The sequence below is a fragment of the Filicampus tigris genome, chromosome 16 (genome assembly GCF_054856515.1).
Source record: "Filicampus tigris isolate MCC_2025a chromosome 16, RoL_Ftig_1.0, whole genome shotgun sequence".
Taxonomy (NCBI): domain Eukaryota; kingdom Metazoa; phylum Chordata; class Actinopteri; order Syngnathiformes; family Syngnathidae; genus Filicampus; species Filicampus tigris.
Window position 1 is genome coordinate 1,651,579 of NC_141232.1, and position 22,172 is coordinate 1,673,750.

General features: G+C 48.2%; 1 protein-coding gene across 4 annotated transcripts in view; it reads left to right on the forward strand.

The window, feature by feature from the left end:
• The window catches only part of cep112 (centrosomal protein 112), a 94,649-nt gene that overhangs the window by 57,593 nt on the left and 14,884 nt on the right, over positions 1-22,172 (forward strand). For all 4 annotated transcript variants that reach the window (XM_086055443.1, XM_086055445.1, XM_086055446.1 and 1 more), the window contains 2 exons: positions 3,074-3,223; positions 18,426-18,515. In XM_086055443.1, coding sequence (XP_085911569.1) covers positions 3,074-3,223; positions 18,426-18,515 — 240 coding nt within the window. The remainder of the gene's footprint in view (positions 1-3,073; positions 3,224-18,425; positions 18,516-22,172) is intronic.

Below are 22,172 nucleotides of genomic sequence, written 5' to 3' on the forward strand. Positions count from 1 at the left end.
TGTTAGTGCGAGTGGCAGATGGACATAACTACATCCTTTGCTCTGATCATTTTGGAGAGGCCAGCAACCACACATTAAATGCCACACTTTTTTCGAGTCAAGTCACACGGTGCGCACGGCATTGGATGAACAGGTATGTACCTAAACTGCATAAGACCGCGTACCAGCTTTAGGCCCCTACGCTGGAAAAACTGCAAAGTGCGCTGAAATGACCCAGATGCCAGGAGGTGCCGCGTTAAAAGAAGTTTCCTTGTTATCAGTGATTTGGTATGACTCCTTCTTGTGACTGGCAACCAAGTCAGCTCCTGGAGAAACGTCACGTTGCGCTAATCTCCGTTTCTGGCCAATGTTTACAAGGTTCCTCTTGCCACCGTCCGTTATTCACTGGAGCGTAATGCGCTGCTTTGATGTTCTCTCTCGCTACGGCGCAGAGTGTTGTTGCAGAGACCTTGATGCGGGAAGTGGGTGTTTTTGTACAAACAACGGCGTAAGCGTGATTAATGGCGGCTATTTGTCACAGGCTGCCGAGGCGTCCTTTTACAAAGGTAAACGCTGAACGGAGGGTCCCGCGTTTGTGTAGCCCCTCGGGGGGCAGCCCAGTCAAATGTAAACAAGAGGCCTTTGAACCACAAAGGCTAACCCGGGTTATTAACCCCTCCTTGTCTGACAGGGGGCATGGCTCCCGTGCTCCGCCGCATGCTTAATAGCCCAATTAAAAACATACCACGGCCATACATTATCCCGAGGGAGCTCCGCGAAGGGCACGTTTACGCCGGCGCGCACACCCACGGCCCCGTATCGCACGGCACCGCTCGGCGTTTTGTCTCACATCCGCAAACGGGCCCTAATTAGCGTCTCTCCCGTGCGGCGTGGCGCTGCCAGTGGGTGACCTGTGAACCGCTCGTCTCTCTCGTTCCCCTCCGCTTTTCTTAATGATGAGGCTCCGATGGGTCTTAGCTGTGATACTGGCGCGAGATCATTACTTTTATCCTTGACCGGCCGTCAAGGGAGGAAGGAGGAAGGAATTGGCCACGGGACGCGCACGGCAACAGATAGCGTACGAGTAGCTACGGCGCTCTCGTAGAACGAGGTTCAAGTTCGGGTGGACTATGCAAATAGGACTAATTTATTCCTCCAAGCCACTCGAATGTTGCTCGCGTGCGACCTCGCTGGCATGAATACGCAAATGAGGTTTTATTACTCCACTTGGTGTGTTTGATAGATGGGAAAGTACTTGACAACATTTAATGGACAGTCTTTCTGACTTTTCTCCGCTCCTACGGGCTTTTAGACTTTTTGCGTGATTTTCGCTTTTTTTTTTTTTTTTTAGCTGCGACGAAGAAGACATCTGCCTTTACGAGCTCAAACGCTGCCCCAGAGCCGAAAGGAATCCATATTGCAAAGTAATTATTACATCTCAAAGTGATGTATTATCATAATAATGTGCCATTTGTAGGACTCGTGTGGCGATCCCTCTGACAAGACCCAAAAAAACAAACAAAAAAAAAAACCCCGAAAGAAAGACTAATCGTCCTCCCTTTTTTTGGTCTGCCGTTCTCCCACACACTGTGCAAATTCCAGCAGGGCTGGTCCTCCAGAGTTTGCACACAGTAAACAATTATCTGTCTGGCCCAAAGCGAGGAACAGCACCAGCACGGCACCCCGACAAAGCCCCCGCCCGCCCCCCCTTCTTCTCCATACCTCAGTCTGCTCGGCTTTGCTCTCTCATCTTGCCTTTCCCTGACGCTGGCTTAAATAGAATGTTAATTTTTGACTGGGAGATTTGAAAGCCAAGGCAGTCCCTTTTCATCTTGGCGTGCACCGCAAGTTCACCAACAATAAGTGGCTCAGCGCTTCAAAAAGGAAGTTGTGTTTTTCCCCTTTCTCATCCATTTTTTCCCTTCCTTCTTCTTCCTTTTTTGGGGGATTTTTTTTTCTTCTTTTATTCCACTGTGGGAAAGCCATGATTGTAGGTGACCATTCATCTAAATCCACCGCACATGTGGAATGTATTTTCATGACTACTTTGATTAAGAAGCATTTTGCTAGAAAGGGTTTGACGTTTGCCCCTTGTGGACATGTTGCTCACGGATCGGGGTGCGGGGGGGCATTATTGTCACTGAACCCCCCAGTGATAAGTGTCCTGTCATTCCCGATTGGATGTTGTTAGTCTGTTGTGCTATATTTCATTTCTTCCGCTTAAATACCGCACGTACACAAACTGTTGATGCTTGAATACGGCGCAAAAAGTCAAGTTTTGAATTACATTCTCAACAGGTTACGTCAATTCTGAAAAAGTCTTTCCGGCATTGAATCCGTGAATGTAAAAACAAGGACTTGATTTGCAGACAAGGTGTATCCGCAGTGCGAAAATAACAAATTCAATAGTGCCCTAAAACTTTTGCACAGAACCGTTGAGGGGGAAAAAACAACTAAATATTGTTTTCTGATTTAATTGAAGGTCTTAAGTTATTTGGTGTGTGCCAATTGTAGGATTGCCATTTTGTCAGAATGCCAGCGTGTTTCCGTTCCAACTTGATCCTCATCTAAGCCTCTATTTGCAAATCTGCTTCCATCAGCAGATTTTCCACTTTGTTGGCCTATAGCGTTATCTGCTATCTTGTTACACATTCTGACGGGTTTTAAGTCTCCGAGATTTCAATCGCGACTGGAATCGGGCACGCTTAAATCAAGTTTCCTGGCACTTGTTGGTACTCTCCGCCCCCCAACACACACACACACACACACACACACACACACACACACACACGTGATGATGTCGCCTTGATTACTTTTGTGGCTCACGACCACAACAACCGTGGTTGAGACCTGCACAGGACACATATTCAGTACATTTCTATTTTAACATGCACAGCACAATTCGGACTTTGGTCTGTCCAATGACTATAATGCACAAAAAAAAAAAAAGTTGCTTTGAACATGCATGCGTTTCATTGGACAAATTGTTACAAAGAAGTTGACTAATTGGGCTGTCTAATCAAAGTACGGGACAGTATTTATGTCCACCCGCTGTATTCCCAATGCACATTTCCCCACGGTGTCTGTCCTGTAGGTAATTGCTGAGCTGCAGCACTCAGTGTGCAGCTCCAAAGAGGAAGCTGTTGCCCTGCAGCAAGCCATGAAGAGGCAACAAGAGGAGGCCAACAATCGATGGGCGCAGGACAAGAGGAATATGAGCCAGCAGGCCGACCTGGCCAACAAGGTCAGTGCAACGCGCCATCATTAAGCTCGCAAAAGGCAGTCCAGCTCCAACTTTGACTTTCAAGCAGTCAACTCCCCTCCCCGTCTTTTTATGTTGTCTTCCACATTGTTTGAGACGGGGAGGGAAAAGCCTCGTCTGCCTTTGACATTCATGGAGGAGACGACTGTCGAATTTCTTTTGTCGAAGCGCACATGCAGCACACGTGTGCCCCGTCATTTTTTGCCTGCGAGCCTCCGTAGTGTCTTTTAGCGGCTTGTTTGCTTTATGTCAAGCCGAACCTTCTAAATCTGCCCGCTGTGTTCCGCTTCGTAAATTGGAAACCTCTCCGCATCGTTGGTGTTGCTCAACCAATTCCTCCGCTCTGGCTTCATTCATAAACAAGCTAACGGCATGGAAATGGACCCGGAGAATCCCGTTGCCTTGATTGCATCCAGCGAATAACGATTTTGTCTATTTAGTCTGGCCGTTCTTTTGCCTCTTCTTTTCTCCGCTTGTGCCCAAAGGAAGGCGGCAGGGACACAGTGGCAGTTGATTGGGTGTGGCTCGCTAAATAAAGACTTGTTGTGTCTGGGAGAAGGGACATGTTCCCAAACACAAACCGTGTCTGTCTGTGCTTGCAGCTGCCTCATATAGTAAAAGAGGGGCAGGTCTGTGAGACTTCCCTTGAGAGATCTGGAGATCTCCATTCAGGCCCTGACAGCCAAAAAGCACCCCCCCCCCCAAAAAAAAAAGCCCCCCCCCCCTTGCCTCGCTCCATCCCAAAGCTTTTTCTCTCCCCAATTTGTTCACTTTGTCTTTTGAAGGCATCACAAAGGAGTAGTCGTGTTCGCAAAGTGGCACAAATTTTTCATTGACTCTCTAGTGTGTGAAATTCAAATTCATTGTCCTGGAAGAGCAGAACGTTGAGCAAGTTTCATGTAACGTTATTCAACAGTTAGTTCCCAGCAAGCAATTTGATTGGGCTAGAGTCATTTGGCTCATTTTGCCTACGTCCACAGTCGTTGGTTATCTACGTGGGAACTTTTAGCAGATTTGGTGGGCCTGCTGCCAACAACCTCACAAAATAATTGAAAAGAAATATCCCAGCATGTTTCAGCTCAGCTCCTTTCGACACAGCTGGGCGTTTTGCGCGGGGTTTTTTTCGGCCTGAAGGTGATCAAGGCGACACTGTAAATCAACCCTGTTTCCGCTGGCTATACGTCAAGCTGTTTCGTTGACTCTTTTCCGAGCAAGGATTAAAGGTGAAAAACAGAACGCGCAGCTACAATAGAAGTGTATGTCATGCTAAAATTGCACACGGTGTTGTCATATTGTAGACAAGCATAAAGATGGAGGAGATCTTCATGGAAAACACCATTAAGTGATTCTCAAACCGCTAGCTAGCTAGCTAGCTAGCTAGGCACTCGTATTTAACTGCTTGCAACCGGAATAGAGGCAGCTAGCTGCGCAACAAGCTGTGCTAGCTGTGCCAAATTCGCTTATTACTATGAACTACTAAACGGTGATTGTAGAACAGTTGTATGAATAAATACATGCATTTGGGACATATCTATTTACCAATGTTAAGATTATTGACTGACTTTGATCTCCAGGATCATTTTTATGGACGGGTGTTTTTCCTCACAATGCTGACGCGTTGATAAATGTTTTTAGATTAAGAGCATCAAACCCTGGCGGTGTTGTTTTCAGACGCCCGTGAAAGATTTACGGCCAAGGAGCTGACGAGATGCCGTCTTTTCTTTGTTGACCTGTAAAAGTGTCTCGTGGCTTTTTGTTTGTGTTCCGTTCACACGCTCTCAAGGTTTCAGTATGCGCTTACCTGTTCATATTTCATACTCTGCGAGTTTAGGGCAAGTGCGTGTTTACAAGGCTAGCGAAGGGCTTGGGACCACGGCCCGGGAGGAAAAGGACATGATTGGAATTGGGCTAATCCCAATAAAGTTGTTGGAATCCCGCGTTCAAATTTAGCAGCCTCTGTGGGCTCGAGTGCACTTCTTAAATGTTGGCTGTCAACAGCAGCGGCCTTTGAATGCCAGGCTTTTTACAGCAACACTGCTGCACTCATTATAAGGTTTCTACTTGTATGGGACATTTAGGTGGAGGACTTTGGACATGTGTGACCAAAAATAAGCAAAGGAGTCACCCGTCAATTTGAAATAATGAGCATGATTATCTTTGTCAAGTCCGAAATTGTGATACCGCTCTTATAACGGCTCGCGTTGACCGCTGTGGGTGTACCAGCCGAACGTTACGCTTAAATGGAGCCAAAACTGTTTACGCAAAAACTGTGTTATGCAGGAAGGTTCTTTTGGAACATTTACCCACTTTGAAAATGTCCCCACTGCGGGATCAATAAAGGCCTTCTTCTTATTATTATTATTATTATTATTTTTGTTATGATGCTATGCGTCGGCTCTAGAATTGTCACATGAGTAACGGCGGGTCAATGAAAGCTACCTTTGATTCAATGCGCCATCTGCAGTTTCCCTGTACGAGTTTGTGCGCACTTGCGTGTCTTGAATTTTAGAAACTAAATAGTGGCAGGATCAAGCAAGTCGCCCGTGTGGCGGAGGAGGCGGAAACTAGGAACTCTAGGAACTGGACTGACTGACCGGACGGCCTGCTGCCGGAGTTTGGCATCAGCATCATTTACAGTCGATTCAAATAGTTGTCATCCGTGTTTGCCTCACAATATCTCCACGCGGCTCCGACCCAGAAGTGCTTGTGTTAAGGTATCAGTGTCGTAGTATCGGAGCATTTCCGAAGTACATATGTATAGCATTGGCTTCCCTAGTGGACGGTGTAGTCCGCTGCTCCGTGGCTCAATTGCTTTCGGCTCGGAGGTATATTTGAAATGTATTGGCAAGCTTATTAGCGTGTGCGCGCGAGCGTGTACACGTTGTGAGTTTTTGTTTGCAAACACTTGCTGTACTGCGCATCTGCCAAATGTGACAGAACCCCAACCCACATTACCCTTGCCAAGTGAAAGGTGAGGAGACACACACAAACACACACTTCTTGTCTCTTTTATCACACACAAACACACGCGCACACACACACACGCACTGTCTTTCGGAGACTGCATCTCCCAAGTCTTCAAACTCTGTTCCCACACACACCCACGCACCGCACACACCCATACGTGCGAAGGCGCACATGCTCCCCTCATCTTGCCAAAAGGGAGAAGGTGGCTGGTGAATAAACAATGGCACTCCGCCCATGGTGTCACCCGCTCGGGCTTTGATCAGCGCCGCTCTTCTTGCTCCCCGCAGCAGCGCTTCCCGTCTCTCTTCAGCCTGCCGCGCGCGCACGCACGCACGCACACACTCACTGAAGTCTTGTCTTAGGTGGGCCTTGTCCATCCACTCACCGTCTGTCCCTGAAGCGCTTTGAGCAAACCTAGCTTTGAGTTAGTGCCCTTGTCTCTAGCCCTCCCCGGCACGCGGCCACGCGTATGCCCGGCGTATTGTGCTTGCGCACACCTTTTTGATCCAGGCCCGTTCCTGCCGTGCTCGTCAAAGGCAAGGTCTTGGTCGGACGTCGTCCGGGTGAAGTGACAGCCTACACCGTGCCATGCTGACCGTTGCCGCCGCCGCCGCCGCCGCCTTTCAAGATGACTCGGTGCCGTGTGTGGCGCGCGTCACAGCGTTTAGCCGCTGCGCCACGTTGCGGTTAGCCGTAATGAAGGCTTCCCAAACAAACAATCCGAGTGGGCTCCTTGTGGCAGCTGCAGCTCGGGTGGAGTTGCGCTGGTGTTATATATGCATTAGTTTCCGAGGGAGTTGAAAGGATGGATGACTTTGCCTGTGGGAAGAAATGGCAGCAGTGGATCAAGAACAGGTGCTCTGGAAACCCACAGAAGCGGAGAGGGAAAGTGTGCGTGCGTGCGTGCGTCTTTGTTAAGGCGCATTCCCAACCAAACATTGAGCCAAATGTTTTCCTCTCGTTGCTGACGAAGATAATGGTGGCTGAGTTTTGGGCTCTTTTCAATGGAACTTTTTAATGGCTTGTGTCCAAATACCACACCCATCAAGTGTGAACTCAGCAACCAGGTCAGTCTTTTGTCATCATCTGAACATCTGGAAATGAATTTACATAATAATTGCCGAGTTTCTCCACCACGCTTGGCATGAGCAGCTAGGCTGTGTGAAGATCCAGAGCCACTTTCAAGCAACCAACAAAAATCAGCATTTTGCTTGAGGGACCAAACACCGCATCGTTCATGTCGGTGTCATAGAGCCTTTAATTGGTTACAAAAGCAAACAACTGTGGTGACGTCATCTTCCCAAACTGTTTTTCAAAGGTCTTAGAGCCACGAGTGACGCAATAAGAATGATCAGCTGACTAAGCAATAGGCAGAAACGGATCGAACCCGACTATCTTCAAATTTCAATCTTGAGGTGACATAATGCTGCGTGGCTCCCGCAGAGGGAGGGAAGAGGTGGAGTTTACGGCACTTCTCAGACACTTCAAGAGAGTTCAGCGATTTGCACACGTGCCATTTCCAACGCTTTTTACAGATTTGTGTAAAAGTATGACATTGAGCATATTTGGACATACCGCGTGTTACTACACAGAAGCTGCTCAATTCTTAAATTCAGATCTGCCTTTATAGTAGAAAAAAAAAAACCATAAATCCGTACGATAGCCAGGACGTGAAAGGTGAGGCGCGATAAAATGGGGGTTCAATGTGACGCTTGCCAGTTTCCCCGATTTCAAATCAAGGTCACCGAAGCCCCGCCGGTCCTTTATGCCGCTTTTATATTTGAGTGCGTTTGTCTTTTTTGCCGCGCGAAGGCAAGCGTCTTTCTGCGTCCGCCGGTAGCGGCCGGCCGGCCGGCAGGCTTCTAGGCGACGGCGGCGTGCGCGTTGTGCTGGCAGGGCGGCGCGTCGGCGCTGGCGGATTGATGGCTCCGCCGGCCGTGAGTGAGGGCTTCCTGGCCGCGTTTGATCCGCATATCAGACGGAGGGAGGGGGTGGAAGCCGGAGCGCGAGAGATAACATTCCAGGATGCTAAGCGCGAACGTGGGAAGTGGAACAACTCATAGCCACCGTGTGCCACCAACCACAGACAACAAAGGGAAATTGCTCATTAAAGCGCAGAGGCCGCCTTCTTCTTCCATGCTTGATGAGTCACCGTTTTTCACTTGGGGGCACAGATATGCCTCAAGTCCGTTTGCAGTTCCAACTGTGGCCGTCATAAAAGTCTACAAAACACTCTTGATTTAGTTTTTTTTTTCTCCTCTCAATATTGTGATTGCAATCATTTTTCTCTTTTATTTTCTTATTTTGTAATTATGTCCTTTTCTTATGTATGTTTCTGCAAACACAAGTGCTTCATCGTCGATTACAATAAACAATATCGGCTCTATAAGTTAAAAACAAAAGTGTATCTACTACAGTCCGGCCCCAAAGTCCAACAAAAAATGTTTTTAATCAAGAAAATTGACTCTCTCCATTATTGTACTTTTGCATTTAAAAAACCAAACCGAATTTAATCCAATGTCATTTTGTGAATTAAACCGTTCTTGTATTATTTCATGCAGTATTTCAATGGGGTAATGCAACCAATACAAATGTGATGATGAAACAGAGAAGAAGAGCGTCACAAATAAGCTGCTGTAAAATTAGCCGCCCTTCACAGGGGATAAAGAATCCATGCCTGTCGATATTGTCCGTCATCTTTGTATCATCATGTGTTGACTTTTTAGTAAGGCAAAGTTATGACAATAGATTGAAAGTCCGATATCGTGTCATTTGAGCTTTTTAGCAAAAAAGTGAACACTCCATTGTATTATTTTGAGGTTTTTTTTTAATCATTTTTTTCAAGTATTACCAAGTCTTTTTTTGCCTGCAGTGCTTTGGCTAAACTTACTTAGCATCCATGGAGCTGCACCACTTGATAAACCTGAGACAAGAACGGCGCCGCGCGCACGCACGAATCGGCACGCAGGCATATGGTGCATATTTCAGCCTTGTTTCCGATTCTCTTTCTACTGTTGCTCACAGCAGCTGAGAGAGCGAGAACAGTTCGTTCCCCTTGTGGGCAGAGCTCACTTTGTGACGTGTCTACATTACTGGACTGTTTTCATCAGTGGCGCGGCAATAGCCACCACGAGGGCGGGGGGTGGGGGGCGCGAGGGGTAATAAATCCTTTTTTTTTTCCGCCCCCTTCTTTCTCGCTCTCGAGGTTTTGTGCCGAGACAGTCGGGGCGGGGCGGGGCGGGGCGGGGGAAGTATTGACAGCCCATATCGAAGATATCCAGCGAGGCAGGCGTCTTGTGGCGCGTACGCGCAACCAGGCGAGAAGTTTCTCTCCTCGAACACCTCAGGAGGGAGACCTCTGCGCCTCCTCTGCACCTCCTCCTCACTTCTTTACCTTCCCCTCAGTCCTTTTGATAAAAGTGCACTTAAAAGACAGTCTGTACTCGTCTCTCTGGCCGTCCATCTCTCCTTGAGGTTAGCGCCTCCTTTATTATTTACTAGCAGATCAGTCGACCTTCGCGCACACATCGACTCAAGCCTGCGCACGCGTGTGTGTGTGTGTGTGTGCAGTCCATACACCGACTTTGTGTGCGCGTGTGTGTTTTTGTGCGCGCACCTAGCCTAGAGTGCGCGTGTGCGTGCGGCTGGAGGCGGTGCAGTTTTCTCCTCCTCGCTGCAGCCTCAGTGTCATTAGAGGATCTCTTTAATCCAGACTTTGGGAGAAACTTCTGACAGCAGGCTGCAAATAGAAAAAGCGGCCCCCGCCGCACTGGAAGCGGCTCCCAACAAAACAGCCGAGTTTAAAGAGGCCCCTGGCATTTTTCTTCACCTCCTCCCCCCTCCGCCGCTGCCCTCTGTTGCTTTGACTTCACCCGAGGGAGACTCGCTCTCGCCTTATCTGCGCCGGGAGGAGACCACCCAGGAAAGGCCGACATCTCAAGGCGTGGCGCGCGCTTGTGCACAAAACGCCCAGATCGCGCCCGCGCTCCTTTGACGCTTTGGCGCTCGCGTTTTGGAGACGTTTCTTCAGTCGATATTCATGCGTGCCCGTACCTGCTCGCATGGCTGCGAGCGCTCTTGCGCGCATGCCTGCGTGCGCACGTATGCCCGGCTAATCCTCCAAAGTTGGGAATGAAAGTGGAGGAGTGGGAGAGAGCGAGACTCTTGATGTCACCAGCTCGTCTCACCTTGTGTGCTGCGTGCGTTTCTTTTCGGGTGCACTGCCCAGCAATCTTTTTCCAATCGATTCTCCTATCGATTATTCCACCAATTGCTTGGGTAATCGCCCCCCCCCCCCCCCCCCCGCGCGCCCACAAACGCATTTCCCGCAATAATCACGTCACTTGACACTCAGATGCGATGACTGCGCTTCGGAGCAAGCTATGCTAAGCTACCTTAGCTCGAGAAGCTTGAATTCGAGTTTAACCGCGCGCAACGACTTAGTGGAAGATCTTCAGGCTTTGCTCCCCGTCAGTCAAGTCAAATTTCTTCAGGTCGCCCACAAAAGAGTCTCAAAGGGCTTCACAGGCCCACAGTTGACAAATATTAACAACATGGCCTGATTGAAACCCCCCCAAGAGGGCCGTGCGGTAAACCCCAAAACTGCTAAATGGTTCCGGGCATTTTAGAATGATGAATTATCGTTCCGAGGCAAACATTTTTGCGTCGACCAGTTTCTGTGGTCGACTCGACCGAGTCGGCCAAGGTTTTTTTTTCCGAGGCCTCGTCCGCACGTTCTTAGCCGGCTTCCTGCCGCATTCCCGAAAAACATTGGTTTCGAATTTGCCCGCGGCTGCGAATGCGAGTGCAAAGGCTTATTCAGGCAACACGTGGCCTGCGTTTGGCCGGCCACCGGTCCAGGCCGGACCTCGCCCGCGTCTCGCCCGAAGTCAGCCGCGGCACTCCGGCCCTCACCTGTGGCGTCGGACAGAAATGGAACTCTTGGTGCATGACGCAAACACGAGTCAGAAATGCGTCCGCAGGGATTGCTGAGAGAAAAATCATTTTAGTTTGTGGACAAAGTGGATTCGCTTCTACACCGTTTACAATTATCCCCCCCCCCGCCTTCTCTTCTCTCCCCTCTCCTCTCTCTTTTCTTTGCTGTTTCAAAAAAGATCCCAGCCTACATGGCACATAAAGGCCGTATCGCTCAGAGCATCTGGACGCGCTTAACCGCAATCCTCCGCACACACACGTCGGCCATGTTTTAAGACATGGCATTTTAAGAACATTCTTGACTTTCATGCAAGTGTCAAATCAGTAAAGCCATGATTCAAAAACACGCACACACAATGCAGGATCCGTTTTTGAGTGAGGCTGCTATGGAAACAGACACAACACGTTTTAGCAATATCGAGAGTGTTTTCTTCGGATCTTTTTATGTGACTTTTATTGGGCTTAATATGATATGTGAGTGCGTTTGCCGTGTACATCATCGTCTGTCTATCGCGTCTTGTCTGCCGTTGCGGCGAAACATTTCCACCGTCCTCGTATGATTCATGGGGGGGGGACCGATTTTGACTCCCGATTAGTCGCTATTATTGTAATGACTTCAGCCCACAGAGATGTTTTTGAAGAGCATAAATGCAGAAGCCACATGAAAGAGACAAAACATGACACCAGCGAGGCCCACTCGAAAGTCTGGCTTCCCAGAAGACCTGCAAAAATGCTGTGTCACACTTGCGGGAATCACAAGTGGCTTTTATTGTAAAGATGTGGCCTGGCGGTTGGGGGGGAGGGGGCGGGGGGCTTGTTGTTGTCTCGTCACGCTCGCTCATCTTCTTCCGGGACGGCGGGGATCCGTGTTGACTTGAAGGTCACGTTGGATAGTTTTCCTTCCAACTGCAAGTTGATTTATTCGTCTGGCATCTTCGCACGAAACAGCGAGTTGAAGTGCTGAGCAGTATTGGAAGGGCCGTCCGTCCGTTGGCCAATCAGGAACTTTGCGACTTCAGCTGTGTCCAAATTCGGAAGCTCGAATTTGAAGGCCACGTGACATCGATTCCTCCGCGCCTCGACCCGTGTCCAAACTCACGCGGCCTTTGAGTCTCACCTTCAAATCTGGCCTATGTTTCCATGGAGACGGACGGGCCCCGAGTGAAGGCTGCGCTTTCGTAGCCTGCGTTCCGCCGCCCTTCTTCTCAGAGCGGCTTATGCGGTCCACGCAGGCCACGGCCTGGGAAGGGTTCTTCGGAGAAAGCCGCCCACGAACGAATTTGGACACAGCTTTCGTTAGCTTCGAATCCAAAATGGCGGAATAGCAGTCAGGACCGTCTTCTTCAGTTTTGTCATTTCAGGCAACAATGCTAAACTGGCTGCTATGTTTTAATTGCATCATGATTTTTTTTTTTTTAGTCTTTTTGCCTCACAGCAATCATAAAAATGCCTTTCAAAGTTTTGTTTTAGGGCGTGGCTTAGAAACTAGGCCAATCAGATAATTGCCTTCAAAACTCATCAGCCCTGTTCTTACCCGATTCCAAAAATAAATTTAAAAAAAAACAGCATCCATGCTGATCTCTTTGGGCGCCGCCAATGTTTACAAGCTGTCAAGTCGCCTTGTCATGTTTTGTAAGATGGAAAGCCACACCTGAAAACCACCGCCATCTGTTGAGTGTTCCACTTTGAAGATTGGATAGATGGTTTGCATGATAACGATGCTGTATTCCCACAGATGCAATTTTACATTTGGGGAAAAAAAAAGAAAAAAAAATTGTCTCCCATACTTTCCACTGAGGCTGATTGGGTGGACTTCACTAGTAGGAGTTGGTCAAAATTTGAGCTCTGGAATTCACACGAAATGCCCCCACACACACACACACACACACACACACATCCAAAAAAATGCTTCTTTGGCAACATGCACGCTAAAAATCTCTTGGGGCGGCGTCAATGTTTACAAGCTGTCAGTCACATTTCACTTGAGGTGACACGGAAAACGACGCCCTAAAGCCGCCGCCGTTCGTTTGATGTGCCGCGCGAGCGTTAGCGGTTTGAAGCTTGGCGAAAAGTGTTTGCGTAACGACGACGCTGCACGACCGCCAATGCAACTGCCGTGCGAAGGTTGTAAAACTGGCGAAACGGGGAGTTTTGCGCCGCTGCACCTGGTTGCTGACTTTTTTGGAATACGCCCGCTATACGAGATGCGTTTCGTGGCGCCGATGACACGACACGTTTTCCCAACGAAAATCATTCTCATGATAGTAATCATGGAACATTTATGAGCTGTAAAGACAATGTTTCATGTAACGTTTGAACATTCTTCAGGTGCCTGGGAGGTGAATATCTCAACTACACAGCTGACTTTGAAGTGCCATTCTTTCCATTCCATGCTTCGTCGTCCTCTTTTATTAAGGCGTACCTTGACATGTGAGTGTCGCTTTTTGATTCGAGAGCAATGCGACTCCAGTCAAGTGGAAAAAAAAGAAGGGCACAATTTGAGTGGAATCTCTTTCCGGAAGCTCATTTCAAAAACAAATAGGGACTCAGGGTCACAAACTCCTGACATTGACTCGGAAGGCTCGCCTGTGCTTTCTCTCACGCGTCGTGAACGTCTATGGAAATTGGGAGGCACTCGTAGTACCCCACAAAAGTGGGAGCCCTATCCTAAAATGTCAGGGAGTGAGCGATGCTATTTTTTTATGTCCGATTTTGGCCCATTTTTGCACAATTACAGAAAAGTCTTTCGCTGCCTCGTCTGAGAGCCCGATTGAACCTGATTGACTTCAAACTTGGGCTGAGCAATCTCAAAACATGGGACAACTGCGGAAAAAAAAAATCTTGAGTTTTCAAAATACAATATGATGGGGACAGCGCATCAAATAGGAAATGTTTAATAACTCGCCATTTTCAGACCCTCTTTTATCCTAATGTTTGAAAAAATTTGAAAAAAAAATATAAATGAATTCCTCGGATTGAATGGCCAGACTGTGAAAAGACGTATAAACATGTGTCGGGATTGAATGAGTTAATCGTCACGTCTTGAAGACATCTATATCACAATATCTTGTTATACATATAGCGCCACCTAGTGGCGGTATATTACAACGAATATTGTGACTTTTTGCCTGAGGTGTGGCCATTACGGCGCCGCAATTCTGATGAGTCGCCGCGGCAACAAATAAGCTACCGTATCTTGACCCCGATGATCCTATCTTCTCAAAATGTGCGAGCTTTTTTTTCATCGTAGTCGTAGCGCCCCCTAATGTTTAAAGGATTTTTTATTTGTATTTTTTTTCAACCAAGTTGCCACATGGAATATATTCAGAAACGGAGAAGACATGTTGCTCCCGTGTGCTCTAGCCACAGTGGCGCTCTGGCTAGCAATATTTCGCGGCGGCACTTCAAACTCATTTGAAAGGTTGTTTGTGTTTTCAGAGGCTATATTTAAACCAAAGCAAATATTGTTCGGAACTGGTATCAGTGCGGATGGCAACTTTCGGGACAATAGTACAATGCCGGTTCCAGGGTGACAACAGTTGAGAGCTACTGTTCCGCCCATTATTTAATTAACTTTTATTTATCCAGGCCAGGCAACTGAGAACAGATTGTCTTTTGCAAATGTCGAAATGTCGGCGCATGACTTCTGCTCGTCTGTGCGTGTGTGACTTTGGCTGTGATTACACTTGATAAAAGCAATTTATTTTTACAAAAGCAATGTCTTTTTATTTCATTAACCTTTATTTACCCAGGTCAGGCAATGGAGAGAACAGATTGTCATTTGCAAATGTCAACCTGGCACATGAGTGTGCGTGTGTGACAAAAGCAATTTCTTTTGGTACTACATTGTAGTGTGTTGAAGTCTGACGGGGTTGTTGGTTAGAGGTGTGTTTTTTTTTTTTTTCCTGGAAAATGTTGTTGAAATTGTTTGCAGTGTGCCAGTTAGCTCCGGCCAAGCTCTTCCTCGCACATACGAAGCGAGCCTGTCGATGGGCCGGCTTGTTTTTGTCAGTCAAACGGCGCCGTTGGTTGACGATAAACAAAAGCGAATGATGAAATGGACGGCAACGCTTGTCGCGATGTGGGCAGCCGTGGGGCGGGGTCGCCAGCGTCTGCAAAGTAGCCTGATTAAGAAGATCAAGACGGTCGACAGCAGCTCTCTTTCTTTCTTTTTTTTTTTTTTTTTTTTTTTTTTAGCATAATGAAGTCCGTTGATCTGGAAATGAATGTCCACAATTTTTTTTTTTTGCTCGCCGCTTCTTGGAAGGAAGGACAGCCGGCACAGTGTGGTAGTGTGTGTGTGTGTGTGTGTGTGTGTGAGTGTGTTTTTTTTTTTTATGGTTTTCCTAATGATCAAAAGACAGCGATGGCGCATGGAAACAGAAAATGTCATGTGAAGTTTGACTGTGGCTTTGGCAAAGTATGACTCACAACAAATGTGCCGCCTGTTTTTGGTTTTCCTCTTTCAACAAGTACAGCGGAACCAAAGCCCAACGCCCGAAACATTGTACACTTTTGGAGCTGCAACTTCAAATTGGGGAATAATATGCCCCGAATATTCAGCAGGATTAAGAATTGTTTTTTTTTTGTTTGTTTTTTTCCAAGTGGTGGCAAAGAGGAAAACTGTTTGATAGCTCCAGAACTTGAAATGGCTCATCAGACCAACATGAGCGAAATAACTCCTTAAATATTTATTTGAGTTCCATTTTTATTCCCATTTTTCATACCTTCGAATTGAATCAAAAGTAAAGTTCTTTTGTGAACGCAGAGCAGTGGCTGACAATAGGATTGAATTGTACTTTTCGGACTACGGCCGGTCTTGATTTGGTGAACACTTACTACGCCGCTCTGATTGAACGTCGGTCATGATGCTGCTGCTCGGCACTACTTGCCGTGAAAAGTTTGAGAACCACTGATGGACTTGATACATGCCCATCTCAACCCATTTGAATATTACAATGACATTTTTATTTCAATTGTTCCTTTTAAAAAGTGAAACTCGCAGTGGTACATTTCATGATGAGTATTTTTATTATTTTGATGATTCAAGCTTGAGTCATATCAAGACATTTGAATGTCACTGCGCACAAGAAATAATCAAACTGACTTTTAAGATGGAAATTAGGAAGGAATTGCTCCCCCTGGGAAGTATTTCCCAATGTTTTTTAACATCCGCATAAGGCAGGGTGTCCCAAAAGTCACTGGCGAAGCTTTACGGCCGCCACGCTGCTCCAACTTTGAAGTACAATTTGCCCCATCCACGTCAAGCCTGTCCAAATGATACCTGGAGCGAAAAAGGAAGTGGAGGCGAGCGACTTTTGGGGTCACCTTGTATATTATTGGGTAAGTTCATCTTTTTCAACGGAACAAGATATATTGAGACACACCTTTGCAGACCGGACTGGACTACATGCAGGTCAACAGGAATGCTCCAAGCACGGGAAGTTGTTTTGAACTCAAAACAACTTGCAAGTCAACCCTGGTCTCTCAACGCTTCGCTTTGACTTGGGCGCTCATTTGAAGAGCGCTCCATGCCCCCCCCCCCGAAGCCCAAACACACATTTCCGTGTGATTGATGTCAGCGCGGTGGCTGGTCATGCTTCTCGCCGGGCCCCGGGACGCACGAGAAATGGACTCCCACCTGGCCCGCTCGCTCAACTCCGGTGCCCCCGCCCCTCCCCCCTCCCCCCCCCCCTCGCACACTTGTTGCTACGTGTGTGCGTGTGTACCGCACATGTGCACCTTTCGCTCTCTGCTTCTCATGGCGAATAATCAAAGATGAAGTGTCCACATGTGCGCTCCAAACATCTGGTTCTGTGTTTGGTGCACAAACTGCACCATTCTTTCCATTCACACACACACACACACACACACAAAATGCATTAATGACTCTCTTTGCTCTCTCATTCCTTTCTTTTTTTTCTCTTGTCGGTAATCTCCAAGCGGCAACGTGATTGAAGCTGCCGCCCGGTTGGGAAATGTAATCAACTTAGCTGTTGGACCCAATGCGAGATGATGCCCGGCTTTTATTGCCTCTCACACGTAAACGGCAAACAATGGCATTCACCGTGGAAAGTTGGCTCATCCCCAGAGTGAGAAAGTCTCTGCCCTCGTCTTGAAAAAGAGCTTAATGAGGTCAGCGTCGGTGTAATTACTCTTATGACTTAATTATTAGCCGGAAAGGCACAAGGAGCAATTGGCTTTGATCGCTTTCTTTGTTTTGGCCTTTCTTTGACACCAATTATCTTCTTCGGCTCTTCAATGCAGGACGCTCGCAACCTTGCTGTGTGGAAGCCGCGATGGAGATGCGCACGTTCCACTTCCTGTATCCAAACTTTTGACCGGGGCGGGGGTAGGTCTGATCTGAGTGCAGGAAAACGGCTATTCTTACCAGAACGGGCAATGGCGAGGGGCTCGCGCCAATGCTCGCCCGACAGCGGGAACGGCAATCAAAATCTGTAGAATTGTATACCCGGTCTGGGTTGCTGCCTGCTGCTGGGTCTTGCATAATATGTTTAAAATCGGATTGTCTTTGGCGAGAAAAAACATCGTCGAGCCTATGAAAATGTATTCCGTGTCAAATATTTGTGGCGCTCCAATCAATCGTGACCGGCCAGTTTCCGTGTCGCTTTCCTGAACTCTGCGCAAGTTACAGAGCGAACCACCAAGTCAATCGTTATTTATCTTGGTGCAGTTTCTGCACTGGCAATTTGAAATCATGTCTTGTTTTGGAATGATAAATGGATTGAATTTGCATAGAATGTTTTTTTTAATCACATTCATCACTTAGTCCCCGAAAAGCAATTGACAGTGTCATCTTTTATTCAAATAATTGTTCAAAAAAATGAAGTCAAAAGTGTAGCGAATCCACGTGATTGAAATTGGTATGGGCCGATCTCACTCATCGACAATGAGCGGAATCGGCGGCATAAATCCCATATACGGTCCCGTATGGACCTCGGGTCATGTTTTGTTTTCATGTGTTGATAAGAAAGTCGACCTTGTTCCCGTGTAGTCGGAAGGCATCAGAACGACATGTCCCCGCTTTGTGCACTCGCTTTGGGCCTTAAGGAGGGATTCTGCTCAATCGCAGTTGTGCATCGCCAGCTTCAACCATTTTTGTCCTTCTCTCAGCCAGCATCCTCCTTCGTGTGGCTTTTCATGCTCCGATTTCGCCTCGTCCTGCGTCAGCTCCACCTTGCGCCACGCACACACACACACACACACGCAGCCAGCCAGCCAGCCAGCCAGCCAGCGCTGACTGTCTTCTGCCTTCCCTCAGGCTCTGCAGGACAAGGTGGAAAGTCTCCAGAGGCGGCTGCGCGGCTCGGAGAAGACGCTGCTCAGCAAAGAGCTGGAGAGCCGAGAGAAGGTAATGCCACGCTCCTTGCCCGCCTTTCTTGACGCCGGGCGCCGCGCTCCAGCGTAGCGTTGGGCCACTCGCCGCCCCGCCGCCGTCCGTCTCGTGTCCGCCGCCACGGAACAAGCGCCGGCCTCTCGGCGGGCCGAGCGCCCTTGTCCATTTCCGAGGCCAAGACGGGCCCCGTGCCGCGTTTGCCAAATTCTTGTTGCAGATTTGGCTTCGAGAGGCAGCGGCGCCTGGGGCCAGGAATGCCGCCAGCGCCTGTGTTGAGAGGAAAGCCTGCGTGCTCCAACCGACGCTCCCCGTGGCTCTGGAGAATGGCCTGTCATCGGGCTGCGTTTTGACCTTGACGCATACTGAGAAGAAAGCGCTAATGACCGTCCTGCCGGAGGAGGCTCGTCTTCGGAGGCATTCATTCTCTGACGAAAAAAAACCCCAACGCCCCGGACCCCCGCCGCTCCGATCCGCCCACTGACCCTTGTGCACACTTCACACCCTCATCGCACACCTCGCTTGTCTGGCCCTCATAAATCTGCCGGCGGCGTTTCGGTCACGGAAGAAGGATCGGCACCCGCGCTGGACTTTTTCAGCTTTTTGCATTTGTCGCTTTCAGCCTGATGCAGAAGACGGCGTGAAAGGTGTCGACGCTTTTCGAGCATTCAGCCAACGGTCAACCGCTCGTCACGTGATTTTTTTTCATCGGAGATGCAAGTCAGAATAACAGAACTAAAAAAACGTGATGGCTGTTTTCAGGAAATATGTTTGTTTATTTTTTTTCCCCTTCTTTTTTTTCTTTTGCCGCTTGTCTTCTTTCTTTTCTCCCTGCTCGGTGGCCAACCTTGACTTGTCGTTGCGGCCGAAACGTCACAAGCTGCTCGCTTTGAAATGTGCCTCGTGCGATTGCTTTGGTTGCTTTGCATCCTAAACGCCAAACGGTGATATTCCGTTTTTGGAGTGGCTAAAAGTGCCTTTTTGGCGCCGACTTTAGCACTCTATAATGGCGGCACAGCAGACAACTCCGCAGCTGTTTCCGTCCCCGTTGAAAACAGAACAGTGATCGATTCTTTCTTTTTGATACGTTCAAAGAATATAAAGCCGGCGGGGCCCTCGGATCCAAGGACTCAAGTCGTCTAGCCCAGACCGGAGTCCGGACTAAACGTGGGGAGACAGCAATTAGCTGTTATGCTGCAAAAAAAGTGGAACAATAAAGTTTGGGGAACACCATGTTAGCTCCCTCAGCTAGATCTGAAGCCACGTTTGACCTTTTTTTTTTTTTTTTTTTTTACTTTCAGCAAGGCATCTTTCAAATCATGGCTCGCTGAACTCACGCTAGCGACTCGTAGCACGCGAAGGTGCAAACTTTGTGAGCGGCGTCATTTTTGATGTAGCGCCTTGTTCCCGACAAGGTTTTTTATCACCCGTGCCTGCAAAATGTCTTCCTGGCAACGACTTACACGCACCTTCATTAGCATACGTCAACCTTCCCGCCGACGTGACAAACTTCACTCGAGTGTTGAAAGTGTTGCGGGCTTGTTCCTTTCTGCTGGCAGCTGTCAAAAAAAACACGGCGCGTGACAGTAGCGACGGGGCACCGCCATCTGAGGCCTATATTTAGATGAAATGTTGTAATTTCAGGATGACTGAGCGGGGAAAATGGCTGGCAGTCTTCAAAACAATGGGAATGGCACACTCGAGCAGGAACTTTCGCTACGTTTGAAAAGGGGCCGCCGTGGAAATTTTGCACTCGGCTGCTTGGGGGGAATGGCGTCGTGACGCCGTGGCGCTTCTTGTTTTGGCTTGATCCAAAAGTCTTGTCATGAAGGATCAAAAGTTGCTCTTGACTTTGCACCAGCGCGCTTGAGTGGAGTCCAGGCGTCACCAGCTGCGGTCCTGGAGGGAAACATCTCAAACCCGCATCTTAGGAGCAGAGTCGGTGGCCTCGGCTCTCGTCTAGTTCAGCGGCCAACAGCTTTGGCGCCAGGGTCGTGCTGGCCATGGAGAATTTGGGGAAAATGTGAATTTTCTCCAACGGCCGGTGTATTTACGGGCCGGGTCTGGCCATCGCGGCCGCCGCCGGCGAATATTCCGGGGCCGAATTTTGCTTTACGCGCCTGCTTATCACCAACATCTGCTTTCGCATCACGTACGACCAAGGTTAGCCTTGAAAAACCTTCGGTCCGTACTTATCGGGGCGGAATTCTTGAGCAAATCTACCGTTGGGTTTGTATCACCGTTTTCTTGTCACGGTTTTGCCGTTAAAACGGCAGTCTGACATGTTGACACATTGTGACTGTCTGAGGTTGAACGGAAGTGCAACTTTACTCCTTCCAACGTCCCTTCCACGTGTTTGCCTCAGAAAGTTATCATTAACGAATGCTACAAACAAAACCGTCACCAAGATTTGAGTGGAATTTGGTGAATGCTGGTCACAAAAAAAAGCGAAGTACCAGTGGCTCTTCAAGCAAAGCAAAGTACATCAACGTTCTCTCGCTTTTCTCCGTAGTTTTGCAAACAAAACATGCAAACAGCTCCATCCCGTTTAAAAGAGGCTTTTTGTCTTTGTCGGCGGCCAAACGAATTATTCAGGCACAGTCAAGAAATCACGACGGTTTGTTTTTTTCACTCTGAATTGAAAAGTAGAGTTGAGTTGGTTGTTTCTATTGTGCACATTTGGTAGTTGTCGTCACTGACTGCCAAGAGCAACATTGACATTATTAATTATCGCCTGGTACCAAACGTGGTGCAGTTGTTTTGATTCGCGGCCGAGGAAGCGCTCTTGATTCACAGAAGTCTGCACACTTTGAAGTCAAACTAAACTCAAGCTGTTCTAGTAGACTTTCAACGGGGGACGGAATGATGAGCAGCTCCAAATAGTTGTCAGTCGAAGCAGGGACAGCTAACCGGGGACGTTTGAGTCACTCTTTGTGTACTCGCCGATACCGAGTAGCGATACCTCCGCTCCTTTTGATTTCTAAAATGTCATTTAATAACAGTGACAAAACATTGCCGACAAAGACTTTTCTTTCTGACGCAGACGACGATTGGCCACCGCGTCAAAGTGCCACAACGTCGCCGTCCGCTATACGGCGCCGAGGCGGACTCAGGTGATGCCGGATATAATTTTGCTCTCGTCGGCGTCGTTAGTGCGCGCCGTGCGGCGGGAAAAAGCGGCTCGAGTGAGCTGCTTTACGTCGAGATCATTCGGAGCGCGGGTCCGCTTTGAAGTGCTTCCCAATCCCTCGTATTGTGCCCGCCAAGATTAAATAGCCAAAGCCAGAACAATCACTTCCATCCACAACAGGAACATGATTTGGGGGAAAGCAATGGCTGGCTTCCACTCCTGCGCTCTTCACTTGAAAGACGTGACCGATGAAAGGCGGATTTTCGCCTTTGTGACCGCTTGCACAATTCGACTCAGGACTTGGACTTAGGAGGGCGCCGCCGTTCAGGTGTTTGCAGCCGCCAGCCGTCGCCTGGTCAAGCTGACTTGAGTAATTGCACTTGAAGGAAATTTTTTTTTTTATCCCTTTACATCCTCTGTTGTTGCATTGTTTTTATACTTTACGGTGCTATTTTTTTCATTCATTCATTTATGCCTTCATTTCCACCCGTTTCTATATTGTAGGATTATATTGTATTCTATTGTATGACTGATCTTGCAAGACC